Consider the following 14422-nt stretch of genomic DNA (forward strand, 5'->3'; position numbering starts at 1 on the left):
AGTCACAGAGTTGGACATGACTGAGCGACTGAACTGAACTGAAGATATATGAAAGGGTCTTTTTTGATAAGAGGGACAAAGGTTTCAATTTATCAAGAGGACATAATCTTAAACATTTATGCATGTAATAACAGATCATCAAACTACACAAAACAAAAACAGATAGAACTTTAAGAAGTTAGAGAGAATGGTGTTGGAATCTCTATCTATAGGTATAGCTGGAGATTTCCAAGACCACTGTCTAAACTTGACAGAATGACTAGAGAGAAAATCAGTAAGGGTATAGAAGACCTGAAGGACACTGTCAGCAACCTGATTAAACTGACATTTATAAAACACCATCTAACAGCCACAGAACCTCTCCCTGGCTAATTCCTCCAAAATCTCCAGGTATTCCCTCTAGAGGCTAATGTCACTGACTTGAGGGCTGAGTCAGGCTATGGGCTGTTTTATCAATGCAATGGCACTTCTATCACTGTTCTGAAATCATCTGTGACTGACACATTTATTCCTTTATCAGCCTCTGGGCACTCAGGGCAGGGTTATGCTCCACTACATGAGTGTCCCCAAACAAGGCCTGGTGTAGACCAGGTGCTCAATCAGCAGCTACTGGATGGAGCCAGGCAGGACACCAGCCGCAGAGAGAGGACCGCCCCAGGCTGTCTGTGCACTTCCCAACATGGCGACAGGTCTGACTTCCCTTGAGTGGGGAACATTGCTGGACTCAGAGCCCAAGATTCAGCACCAGTGTTTGATTCTGTGGGCATTTCCTTGGCACTGTGTTTCAGAACACAGCCATGATAAACCCAGAAGCACTGGCTTCACTGAGGGATGTTCTCAACCCAAGTCCCAGAGGTGACACCAGGGGCCAAGGAAACAGGATGAACAACACACATGGCATTTCAGATGTGAAATAAGGGTCATGAACTGTGTCGCATGCACTTCCTATAACCCCAAGGACCAGGTTACTGTCCCACATGTGGAGAAAGGAGGCCTGGGAAGGGAAGTGACAGAGGAAGTGCACCTGGCCTCAGCTCGGCCCAGCGGCCAAAAGCCTCATGTCTGAGCCAGCCCCAGCTCTGAGTGCCGAGAACAGCAGCTGCACAAACGGAAATTACCCTCAGAACAGGTATTCATTGTAGAGAAATTGTTTTATTATCATTGTCATCATGATTATCCACCGAGTTAAAAAGAAAAAAATCACTGGAGCAAAACCATTCTGATAGTTACAGATTAAGAGGTTGAGAAGTCATCAGAAAGGAAAAGCCCATCTGTTTATTTAGGTTTATAGAACCAACTGGGTCTCAATAAATAATTAACCAATGAGTCTTTGGTCTGGCAGTTTTGCAATAGTTTGAGGCACTCTGATACCTGCATGACAGGCTTAAATATCCACAGGGCAAACGGGCAAAGTCTAAAAATTTTCTTGTTTTGTTGTGTTTACAGGAAAGTGAGGCATTTCATGTTACACGTCCTTAGAAAAATATGTCAGTGTGTTCCGTACAGGCAAGCCTTCCCTCCATGACACAGAGGTTCTCTCTTGCACCAAACTGCCTGGAAAGTTCATTTCACGGTGAGGCGGGGTGTACAAGGGGTATCACTGAAGGAGAATCCCAGGACAGGGTCAACCACCAGACTTAATAACATTTAAAGGGACACCAGAGATTTCCTTGGAGGTTCAGTGGTAGACCTCCTCTTCTAACACAGGGTGTGCACATTGAATCCCTGGTCCAGGAACTAAGATCCCACATGCTATGAAGTCAAAATACTAAAACATAAAACAGAAACAATACTGTAACAAATTCAGTGAAGACTTTAAAAATGGTTCACATCAAAAAAAAAATCTTAAAAAATAAAGGGACACCAATGCCTAGAATGGCCCTTGCCCACCCATTTGAGAGAAACTGCTTGCCCTGGAGGAGGGAGTCCCCAGTTGGGAGAGCCAACAGCAAGGGCCTCAATCCCACTGAGAGTGAGATCCAGAACAAGCATCTAGTCAATGAGTGGGAACCATCTCACACACCCCCAGGCCGATCTAGCTCTTCCTGGCTCATCCTAAGTCCGTTCTTCTTTAGCTCTGAGTGTCTATTCCTAAATGAAAGACCTTAAACCAGAGGGGCCAGCTGATGGCAGGGCAGACACATCTCAGAGACCAGCCAGTCTGGTCAGCCTGGAGAGCCAGCCAGGGCTGGACAAGACCAAGTTCAGCAGCACAGTCTACCACAGAGAGGCCGTCCTCCACTACCTGGCAAGGCTTTGGCAAGCTGCAGTGGCCAGATGGCCTTTCCAGGAATGGTGTGCACCGCTCTCTTCCCCTGACATCTGCGCTGACCCAGGGCCAGCCCAGAGGACCTACCTCCCGGCCCCCTCACAGTTTCTGGTTAGGCTCTGCCACTGGAAGCACCAGGCAGGAGCTGGGAGGGAGGGAGCAGAGCGTGATGAGGTCCCTCCCAGCATGGTCACTGCAGGCTGGCCGTGTCCCTTGGACAAAGGTGGTGAGTCCTGTCTGGTGGCTCACCTTGTCCTGGTTCCGGGGACCACTCCTGCACCCCCAAGGTCTGGGGTGGGGACCCTCCACTCTGCGGCCCTGGTCACTGCACCCCTCTAGGGTTGCCCTCCCCTGACCCACCTTTCAGATGGTCCAGTGCCATCAGCTCTCTTGACCTTGTCAGTCAGAAATGTGCCCTCTGCCCAGACTGAGTGATATGTGCCTGAGACCACGCCCACCTCCATCTTAGCCCCTTTTCCAATGGCCAACCCTGCCCAGGCTCCACCCAGCCACTTCAGAAGTGCCCCTCTGGTGGCCCCCGTGATGGTGGTATCTCCCCTCAGGGTGCCTCCCCAGGCCCCCCGCTCCATCACACTCCACCACCAGGCCGCCTTCCAGAGTCGGGGATGGGACCCTGCCACCCCAGCTGCCCCCACAGGAGGCAGAGTTCTGGATGGCCTCCCCACCCCGCCCCCATGAGGTCTCTATGAAGGTCCCCCTCCTGTCACACTCCTTGTTTCCTTTCCTCAACACCGGCCCCTCCCACCCTCCCATGACCAACTCTCAAGCATCCAAGAGGCCCAGGGAAGGCCGGGCACTTCCGGAAGCCTGGCTGGGTATCACGTGGGCATGCCTGGGAGCAGCGGCCTGGCTTTGGCACTCATGAAGGCAGTAGCCGGAGCCCCTCGAAGAGGAGGACGAGCCAGAATCGGGTGCACCACTTGCATGTCCTCATGACCACCACCCCTGCCACGCTGCCTAGGAACTGGGACCAATTCTGTACAGACAGCCCACCTGGGAATCTCTGCCCGTGGAGAGGGAATGTGGGGTTCAGATCTCAGCAGCTCCCTGCCCACCTGGAATCCAGAAGCCAGGTATGGAGTGAAGACAGGGCTGGGCCACAGCCCCTTAGAATCAGAATCAGGGGTCTCTCCCTCCAAGGCCTGATTCAGGGCCCCCACTGTCCGTACACAGGGAGTTAGTCTGTCCAGAACAGGCACTGACTTAAAAGTACACACAGGCTGCAGAGTGGAAGAATCCACGGGGACAGAAGGCAGACGGTGGCTCAGGGCTGGGAGTGGTTAGAAATGGAGAGTGACTGCTGATGGTTACAGGGGTCCCTTGGGGGACACAAAAAAACTGTACTAAAATTGACTGTGGTGACGGCTGCACAATTGTGTGAATATATTGAAAACTACTGAATTGTACACTTTGTATAGTGGGTGAATCTTGTGGGAAGTGAATTACATCTCAGTAAAGCTGCTACATAAAAAGGAATAGATAAGCCAAGTTTTTCACTAAGTTACGTATGTGTGCACAGATATACATACATACAGAATATACGTGCACACACACACACTTTCTTTCGTTTGTATGCCCCAAGTAATGGATTAATTCCTCATGATCTTGAACATACAACCTGCCCTGATGTGCAGACAGAAACCTGCTTAACTAGCATCTTATCTTTTCCAGGTTAACTAAAGGGTAAACAATAGTTTTCATCAGAGAGATCACCACCTTCTGCCCCCATCACAGGCAGCCTACCCCTCCGTCCCCAACCCCTCCTTCCCATAGTGAGAACACTCAGCAGCGGCTGTCCTAAGGAAGTCCACTGAAACTTACAGCCTGTCAGATGTCGGGAGCAGGGTGTCTGCACCTATTATGTGCCAGGGCCCCAGCCAAGCCCACTGGGAAGGAAGCTGTAATTATTCCTCAGTGCAATGGCTAATTGTATGTGTCAACTTGATGGGCCACAGAGCACCCAGATGGCTGGTGAGCATCATTTCTGGATGTGTCTGTGTAAGGACACATAGGAGAGATTAGCTCTGAGAGGCTGGACTGTGGGAAGATGTCCTCCACTCCAGCCAAGGGGGTGGGCATCATCCAGTCCTTCTGAATAGAAGGAAAAGGCAGAGAAGGGGCAACTCCACTCTTGGCCTGAGCTGGGCGTCTATCTTCACCACCCTCAGACACCAGCGCTCCTATTCTCTCACAGCAAGTGTTGATGGACGGGGAGGCCTTGCGTGCTGTAGTTCATGGGGCTGCAAAGAGTCGGACACGACTGAGTGACTGAACTAAACTGAACCGAAGTGGCACGTGGTATCCAGGACTTCTCAGCCTCCATAACTCACAGGCTAGTCCCTGGAATAAAACTCCTCTCTGCAGAACCCGACCAACACACTCCCACACAGGATTAGAGTCATCACCCGACTGGACTGAGGACCAGGGAAGAGAGTCACATAGACACCAAGGCAGGTTGTGGGGGTTGCGATGAAGACCACCTAACTCCAGGCCCATCCGACACAGCTGACCAGGGCCTCAGTCACTGACCACCCACCTCCTGCCTATTCTACCAGAGGACGTGGACAGGAGTCATAACATCTCCTGAAGAAAGGATGTGGGCAGGCAGCAGAGGAGGAGCCTGGGCCCCCAGAAGGCATGTCTGAGCCTGTCCCACTGCACGGAACATGGGGCGACAGCAGGGTGCACCCAGCCACCTGGGCGCCCACAGCCTCCTGTCTGTGGCCCTCCAGGCTGCACCTGTCTGGGGTCCAGTGACGGACGCCTCTGTGCTGCAGCTCTGGGCTGGACCCCTGGCTACACTCTGGTTCCTGGTATGCAGACGCTCCCACCCACCTCAGATCTGATGGGACCCCTGGATATGCCAGCTCTGGCCCTGGGCATGTTAATCCATATCTGATCCCCATCTGTGATCCCGCCTCCTGGGCAGGGCTGCTGTGGGGACTGAACAGAGCAAATTCCCTCAGACAGCCAAGGGCTGCTTCTTCATGTGTCAGAAGGACAAGGCCCTCCTGCAGCCTCTGTTCTACCGCACACCTGCCTCCCCACTTTCAGTCAAGGAAACAAAGGAAGCAATCTGTCCAGGGCCACCGATGGAGTCTGAACTCTGGACCCGAAAGTCAGAAGGCCCCGGTTCCCAGGGCCAGGGACACAGAGAGGCGGGTGACAAGGACACATGGAGAGGGTGACAGAGGACACAAGCAGGCAATGAGGGGGACGCAGAGACACCACACCACACGTGACCTGGGCTGAGCTGTGCACCCAGCACTGGCTCCCGGCAGGCGAGCAGGGAGAACTCTGGTGGTCACCACCTGCCACCAGGCCTCAGGGCCTAGGACAGCCCCCAGGTCTGCCACCCCTCCATCTCCCCCAGGCCTCTCGTGTCAGAATTCCCCTGTGTGCACTGTGAAAATATGGGTTCCTGGCCCCCAGAGCAGATCTACTCAATCTGGAATAGGCCATGTGAGATGTGACAACCTCAGGGGTTTCCCAGGACCCTGATGAGACCTGCTGTCATGTCTAGCCTACAGAGGCTGAGTCCCTCTGCCAGAATGCCTGTGGGAACAGGAAGCTCACGGCCAGCAAAGCAGCCAACCTCTGACCATCAGACAGGGTTCATCAGACTGTCCCCCTCCTGCCTTACTGCCATCTTGCTCCTTGGCCCCACCACAGCCTCCTCCACCCAACAGTGATGCCCACATGGCCACTGGCATCCAGCCAGGAGCCCCCACCTGAAACTCCTCCCAAGGGATCCCCTGATCACCACTCCCCCCAAAAGGAAGTAGAGGGTCTCCTCTTGCCTGGGCCGCCCAGAGGTAGTCCAGCCGCAGCTTGACATCCACCTGCCGGGCGTGCAGGGCCAGCGTGCACGAGAATAGCAGGATGGCCACGATCGGCTCGAAGCTGCGCCCTGAGACGGCACCGGCCCTGGGGGAAGAGAAGGAAGGAAGCCAATGTCAGTGCCAAGTACACAAGGCCCATCCCCAGGAGGCCCTCAGACACGACACCCCCAGGGGTGCCCGGGACTGACCCGGGCTGAGAACCTCGTCCACGGAGAAACCCAGGAGCTCACTAGCATGTGGGCCCAGGTGAAGACCGGGAGCAGCCCCAGCTCAAAGAGCTTCTAGTCAGCAGATTGGAACCACAGAGCCCCAGGCAGACAGACACTGGCAATGCCCGGCCGGCGGCTCTGGCGGGAGCAGCGTACCTACCCCATGGCCTTCGTGTACCCGCTGAGCTCCAGGACGAGGATGTAGGAGGTGGTGAGCACGGCGAGCAGGATCATTTTTGGCAAGGAGGAGACCCGCAGGAATATGGCCAGAGGGAGGGTGCCCACGAGGCCGCACAGCAGGGCATGGGGCGCAGACTCGCAGGGCGGGGCAGGCAGCACTGGGTCCCCGCCCCCGGAAGACAGGACCACCAGGGACCCGTTGGGACTGGAGCTCCAGGCCCAAGGCAGGCAGCCCACCTGGAGGAGGAGGGAGGGAGCAGGAGCGTGGGAGGGACCCCACTCAGGACCCAGGGTGCACCCTCCTCCCAGCCCGCCATGGCCTCTGGTTCCAACCCACTCCCCTGGTGCCAACAGCCAGGTTTCGGACACTCCTGCCTGCTCACGGCCCCTCTGGGCTCCTCACTACTAGAGGGGGAGCCCCAGGATCTGGGCCGGGGGGACACAAGGCCCCTACCATCCTCCCAAACCACTCAACTCCACTCTGTTCCTCCCCACACAACCTCCTTCCTGTTTCTCTGCCTCAGCTTCGTCCTCTGCACACAACGAAGGGCAGAGTCCCCAGTTACCAGGAGGACATCACATTTCCTCCAATGGGAGATGTCCCCTTTCCCCCACCTCCTTGGGCACCCCCAGGCTGATCTCTGACCCCGCTTGTTTCCCTCTACAGCCCAGGGATAGGATCTCCAGGGTGGTCCCTTGCAGGGGCGCCGCCACCCCTGCACCCAGCAGAGACGCTCACCACACAGCCTTGGGCCACAGAGTAGATTAAGACCACGATGAAGATGCATAAGACGGTGCGGATCTGGATGGTCAGGCACCCTGGAAAACACTGAACAACGAAATACTATTTTAAAAACTGCTTCTTATCACAAAGCCAATCAGGTCCACAGTAAATAAATCATGATACAGAATGTCCGCAGCCATCTGTATGTGGCTAGATTCTCACCCACCGTTCATCTTCCACACACATTTCTTGACTGTTTTCATATTATTAATCTCCCAGGTGAAAACGCTGCCCAAACTGAAAAATGAAAACTGACATCTTTAAGTTTAAAAGGGCCACACCTCCCACCACTCTGTGACACTGACTGGCACTGAAATTCATCAAAGAGATTACGTTGACATTTTCATGATATTGCATCCTTCTATCTCAGAAATGGTAAAGACTTCCCATTTATTTGTGGCTTCCTTTATAGACTTTAACTTTTATCATTTTCTTCACACAGGCTTTATCTTGTCCAGTTATTATGTTTTAAGTCTATTTAAACATTGTGCAATATTCAACAAATGATTTCACAGATAAAAGTTCTTTTTAGACTCACACTTCTGAAATTAGAAATGAAAACAAAAACTGAGACCACAGCGACCTTACAGAAAACACTGACCAGTCAGGGAGCCTGGGGCCATCTAGAGAGTTATCCCCCTAACTCTCCCTGCTCTGAAGTCAGGGGCATTACCATCCCTGCCCTACAGGTGGGAAAAAATGCAGCCCAGACACCATCAGCCAACTTCACTCATTCTACAGCCCAGCACAGAGAGTGGGCGCTCCAGCTCACACAATGGTGGGTATGGATCTGGGTCCCAGTTCTAGGCTCCTACATGGTTGTATTTTCCTTGAAACACGGGTCTCCTCTGAGCTTCTCAGAAAGACAAGCTGTTCTGTGGTGGCACCAGCCCTGACTTGCATCACACCCTCCCTGTCTGCTCTCCCACAGAGCCCTGGGCATGACCACAGATGCGCCAGGGGATTCAAGCCCTCAGCCCCGTGAAGCACGGGCTGCTCACGCTTTCACTCAGCAAACCCTGAGATGCTCCTTCTGGTCCAGTGGACTTCAGAGGCCCCCGGGGCACCACCCGGAGTGAGACCTGGCCCCAGCGCTGCAAGAGGCAGGGACAGGACCAGAGTCTCTCAGGAGGCGAGGAGAAGAGGGCCACTGGCCACAGATGGGCAAGCCCTGCCCGGGGTGTGTCCCCCTCTGAGCATGCTGGGTGGACGTGGACACACAGCAGGATTACCAGGCCTCTAGGCCACCCTAAGGAAGGGCAGCTTTGGGGAAGTGAGAAGACCCAGAGAAAATTCGTCTCCAGTAGCAGAACGGGGTTACTGGATAAAACCAGCCTTGGGCCCACCCTCCTCCCCTCTCTCTCTCCCTCTGGTTTTCCCTGAATATGTGGGCCAATAAATTCCCTTTATCATTTAAGGCCATTTGAGCCCCTGGATCACACAATGGTGAACAGCTGTGACTGCCAGCCTCAGGGTACCAAGACTCTTCATTCGATACTAAATGCCTGATCCTATGACTGTGTTTGATTAAACACACGAGAGTTAAAATACCTCTCTAGTAATGACAATCACAGGGACCCAAGTAGAGCTGGGACTTGTTTGCTGGGAGCAACGAGAGGAGTAGGAGCACATACACACAGGATAAGAAGGGCTGTCTGTTCATCTTGATACTAATAGCCTCCTTCTTCACAGTTAATTTGGTCAACTTATCAGTTCTTTTTCATGTGCAAATATATATACACATACAGACCAATACAATTTATATATATATATATGTGTGTATATATATATATAGATATATAGATACACATATAAATATATACACACAGACCTAACAACAGCATGAAAAATAGTCTGTCATGATACAGAAAGAAGGTAGCTGAACTGACATGAACAATGAAAAATTCCCCCCAGAACACGATCCACAGTTAGTCCCTAGTGACGGGGGCACCAACTGTGTGGGTGAAGGTCCCAGATGGCCTCAGCTGCCCTCGGCCAGAAGCCCTGGCTGTCACCACTTCTATGTCACAGTTGACTCGAGGCTTTTTTGGTGATATTTGGCTACAATGGACCATCCCACCTGCATCTCCCCATCTCCGCACGTGCTGGCCTCTGCAGGAAGGCTTGTTCCCACCCCCACCGTCCACCAGTCAGAGCCTGCGGTCCGGCCCCTCCCTGTCACCCAGAGCCCCAGAGTCCTCTGCACAAGCCTGGCAGTGAACTTAGAGCCCAGCGCAGGGCCTGCAGAGCAGATGTGGGATCGGTGGCACTCACTGGCTGGGTGACCTGCAGCCACCAGCTGTTAGGACCATGGGCTGCAGCACTGAGTCAAAAATCACACACTTAGGAAAAATGCTCTTACCCACAGGCGAGGGCAAGGATGGGCAGGGGGGATGGAAAGAGAGGGGCTGGTGGAGTCAGGGCCACCTCTGCCAGGAGAACTGTTGGTCCACCAGGAACAGATTTCAAATACTGGGGACAAATGGAACAGGCCATAGAAATTAACATCCACTTGCTTTCACTTGAAATTAGGTGAATAAAGCAATCTTATTTGACGTGGGAAATTTCAGTTTACTGAACCAGACACCTCCATCTATGAAATCAAGGAGCTGGGAATGTGGTTTGAGTAAGTAGAATTTTTTTCCTAACCCAAGAAGTTACCTATGAATAATAAAGAATTTAAATAAAACTGATTCAATCTTCTCCCAAAGTAGCTGTTTTCGACAACTGTGGGAAAATAACCCTGGGTCTGGCAGAGGTGACAAGTGGGAGTCTGGTGGGGACATGGGATGTTTGATAATGAAGGCTGAGGACAGGAGAAAGGTGTGTGGGACAAGACAGAGTCCTCTCCCAGCAGCCTCACGTGACAGGACCACAGGCTCAATCCGTAGATGAAGCATCTTCGAGAGAATGGATGCCCCAGTCACGGACATGAGCACACAACAAGCCACGGGACTCTCCACCCACACAGAACAGTGTCACACCACGTGTTCATTTATTCCGTCACTGTCAACCACCACCCTTGTCCACGGGGCACGCTGCTGAAACTCCACAGACAGCACCTGGCATGTGACAGGCTTAATATGTTCCTGCCACACAGACAACTCTTCTCACCTGCCAGGGAGGCGAGGGGACAAACTGCCTCCACTGCTCCTACCTGTCCTGCCAAGAGGGCAGCCAGAGGCCATCACTTACCTGTCTGGGTGATGTGTAGGTACAAGACATACACAGACTTATACCTGGACCAGGTAACATGCAGGTACAGAACACACATACACATGTAACTGGACCAGGCAATGTGAAGGTACAGAACACACACACACGTACCTGGACCCGGGTGATGTGTAGGTACAGGACACAGGCCACCAGGAAGCAGATGCAGAACACCAGCAGGAGCAGGACGGCCACACTCCTATGACAGAATACATACGGCCACCGCAGTTGGGCCAGGTGACATGTGCCTGAGAGATGCCATCTTTCCTCCCCTCCCCTAGCAGGTCCCAGCCCCCAAGAAGACACACTGGTCTCTGGGGACTTGCCCATGCCGGTCCTCTTCTAGGAGACAGGCTCTTCCTGTGTCCACCCCAAGTTCTAAATGCCCCCCTCCAGGGTCTCTCTAGTCCTAGGAATGCTCGAGAGATGCCCTCCGCATGCAGGAAGGGCTAGGGTTGCACAGACTTGGCTGCTGGGCACTGCCGTCTTCCTGGGCTTCATCTGGGAAGGGTTCTTAAGAAAGCTGAATCCCCTAACAGGCCATCCAGGTGGCCACTGTGTGTCCACAGGGTCTTGGGGTGGGAGCTGGCTTCCAGTGTCTTCTGGGAACTCATAGGAGAACTGCTCCACTCAGGAGGTTTATTAAGAAAGTGGTACATCTAGAAGAAGAGCAGGTTCTTTCCTGCCAAGAAACCAAAACTGTCACTCACTTTGATTTAGGATGATTCAATGTTATTAAAATCTTATGTTTTTTTTTCCTTTCCAGGGGCTACTTGTCCTCATTTAAATGTTTCTGAAAATGACAAGCACCCAGAAGCCAGGGTGCCCCATTGGCGGTCCTGTGTGTGATCTCCCGCAGTCGGGGCCATGAAGTCAAGAGTGCGTGTGCTGTGGACAGAGTACTCTGAAAATATGTGGTGTCTGAGGACTGAGCACATTCAAAATAACAACTGAGAGGGAGCGGTCCCACGCATTTGCCATCAGGCATGCTTAGCTAGGTCCTCCAGGTAATGGAGAACTGGCGTGTGGCTCAGGCGGTCTCCAAAAGCCGGGACTCCGTGGGAGAGTGACCGCAGGAGTTGAACCTGAACTTGAAAACAAAGGGATTCCTGGTAACCTCCTCTGACTGATGGACCCAGAATGGCACTTACTGCGGGATTATTAGAAGGTAGACAAGGCCGAATAAGGCGGCCAGAATGAGAGCCAGGACCACGGCGCTGGTGAAATACTCGTCCTGAAGCTGGTGGTACTAGAAGACACAGAAATAGACCATCAGCTGCCAGCTTCCAGGAGACGCCAAGGGCTTCCCAAGGGCGCCAAGGATGACTAGGACCACCACAGCAAGAGGAGCTGCACCCACATCCCCAGGACGTCCCGGGGCCTCTGACTCCCAGCCACCCTGAGCTCCCCGGCACTCACCTTTCGCTCTCTCTCAGCCTGCTTGTACTTCAGGGTGAAGAAGTTCAGGTCTGCCATCTCCAGCTCCATCTGGCGGGCTTCCAAGAGGCGGCCGATGTACCTGTTGACACGTGTCCCGGGGGTGGCTTGGACAACGTTTGTAGAGAAAGACGAGCGGTTTCTGAGTTTTTCCGAGGCTGTTCTCAATGCCCTCCGCTGACCATTATAGAAAGAAAGGCAGGGATATGGTCAGATTCTCCACTTAGCAAAGAAAAGAGCTCTTACGCTCCATCCTCCCAGGTCCTCATTGAGGACCTGGCAGAGTCTGGGGCGGGGGCCGGTTTGGGGATCTGAGATGCATTCCTGGCTCCTCCACCTGCTAGTGAGGAGATCCCAGGTGAGTTATCACATCCTTGGTGTTGGGGTTTCTGTGTTTGTAAGTGGGGTCACATGGCGGTTGTGTAGTGGCACCATGTGGAGGGTTATGGGACCCCCACGTGTGCAGTGGACAGTGTCCAACAGAGAGCAATGAAACTTGTTCTTTGAAAATATCAATAAAATCAACAGATCGTGAGCAAGCATGACAAAGAAAAAGAGAGAAATATATAAACAAATTCAGGAAAGCGGTAAATTTACTACAGACACTGCAGACATCAAGAGGATAATGAGGAAATATTATGAACAATAGTTCACATAAAAATTTGACAACTCAGTGACTTTTCTGATGGTCCAGTGGTGAAGACTCTGTGCTTCCCCTTCAGGGGGCACAAGCTCAACCCCAGGCTGGGAAACTAAGATCTAACCACGTACAGCCAAAAAAATTTAAGAAAAAAAATAATTTTTAATTATAAATAAATTTGACAACTTAGATCAATCACTTACTCCTTGAAACATACAAACTACCACAACAAACCCAACAGGAAAGATAATAATAGAAAAGCTCTATAATAGCTACATAAATTTAATTCATAATTTAAAAATTCATGAAAAAGTAATCTTCAGGCTGAGATGGTTTCATTGTGAATTCTATCAAATATTTGAATAAGAATTAACATCAATTTTATAGTCTCTTCCAGAAAATAAAAGTCAACACTTCCCAACTCACTTTGTAAAGTATTATCCTGATACCAAAACCAGACTAAGAGAGTATTAAAGAAAACTACTTTTGAGGGCACATTCCTCATGAATATTGATGCAAAAATCCTTAGCAAAACATTAACAAATAGGATTCAGCAATATATAAATAGAAGTCTATACCATGAACTTTTCTAGATACATAAGGTTTAAATATTTGAACACTCCACGCAAGCTATCATATTAACACCATATTAACCACCACATGAAAAAACCCACGGTAACATCAACTAAAAAATCTTTTGACAAAATTCAATACCCACTCATGATAAAAATCATCAGAAAACAAGGAATGGTGGGGAACTTCCCCAACTTGATGAAGAACATCTACAGGATACCTACAACAAAGTGGATAAATCTAGAGCCTGTTACATAGAGTGAAGTAAGTCAGAAAGAGAAAAACAAATATCATGTATTAACACATATGTATGGGATCTAGAAAGATGGTACAGATGAGCCTGTTTTCAAGGCAGGAAGAGAGATGCAGACATAGAGAACGGACATGTGGACATGGGAGGGAAGGAGAGGGTGAGACAAATAAAAAGAATAGCACTGACATAAATACACTACCACGTGGGAAGTAGACAGCTAGTAGGAAGCTGCTGTAAAACACGGGAAGCTCAGGTCAGCGCTGTGATGACCTAGACAGGTGGTAGAGAGGTCTCAGGAGGGAGGGGATGTATGTATACATGTATCTGATTCACCTCGTCATACAGTTGAAACTAACACAACGCCGTATAGCAACTATACTCCAATAAAATAAATAAATTAAATTAAAATTAAAAGGGGGAGAGAAATTGGGAGGCTCCTGGTGTACATTCCAGAAGGGACAAATCTACTGGCAGTTTTAGGGAGAGCATCCCCCCACACTGGCCGGGGCTGGGGAGACACATCTCCCCCCTGCTGCTATGGGGGACATGGGCACTACCACCTCTAACCAGCTACACACCCACTCCCAAACAGACACGTGAGGCAGAGAAATTCATTTTACAAAATGATCAGAGACGTACATGCACAATCATGAGCAAAAGGCTGTGAATTAGTTACTTTGATTAAAAGAAAAAAACAAAAAAAAAAGCAGAAATGACCTAAATATCAGTAGAAGTGGAGTAAGTAAATGGTCTCTCCTTAGGCTGGAGATTTACTCAATGACTGAGGAATCCTATTTTTGAGGAACAGTCAACAATATAAGGAAATGCTTATGATACACTGGCAAGTGAAGAAAGCAGCAAACGTTGTATATCATCCCATCAATTTTATTTTTTAAAATGTGTAAATATACACACATCTAAGAAGCTAGAAGGACAAAAATATTAATAATAGGTTGGCTGTGGATTGTCAGATTGTAGATGAATGCTTTTCATTCTCTTCT

At 50.9% G+C, this 14422-nt stretch overlaps 1 protein-coding gene across 2 annotated transcripts in view; it reads right to left on the reverse strand.

The window, feature by feature from the left end:
• The window catches only part of ADCY1 (adenylate cyclase 1), a 105010-nt gene that overhangs the window by 29016 nt on the left and 61572 nt on the right, over positions 1 to 14422 (reverse strand). For both annotated transcript variants that reach the window (XR_006268580.1, XM_043463435.1), the window contains exons 9-14: positions 11938 to 12132; positions 11670 to 11767; positions 10633 to 10717; positions 7261 to 7350; positions 6502 to 6758; positions 6091 to 6217 (exon numbers count right to left, since the gene is read on the reverse strand). Coding sequence is in view for 1 of the 2 variants with exons in the window: in XM_043463435.1 (XP_043319370.1) it covers positions 6091 to 6217; positions 6502 to 6758; positions 7261 to 7350; positions 10633 to 10717; positions 11670 to 11767; positions 11938 to 12132 (852 nt within the window). In the remaining variant the exon portion in view is untranslated. The remainder of the gene's footprint in view (positions 1 to 6090; positions 6218 to 6501; positions 6759 to 7260; positions 7351 to 10632; positions 10718 to 11669; positions 11768 to 11937; positions 12133 to 14422) is intronic.

The sequence above is a fragment of the Cervus canadensis genome, chromosome 3 (assembly GCF_019320065.1).
Source record: "Cervus canadensis isolate Bull #8, Minnesota chromosome 3, ASM1932006v1, whole genome shotgun sequence".
NCBI classification, from domain to species: Eukaryota; Metazoa; Chordata; class Mammalia; order Artiodactyla; family Cervidae; genus Cervus; species Cervus canadensis.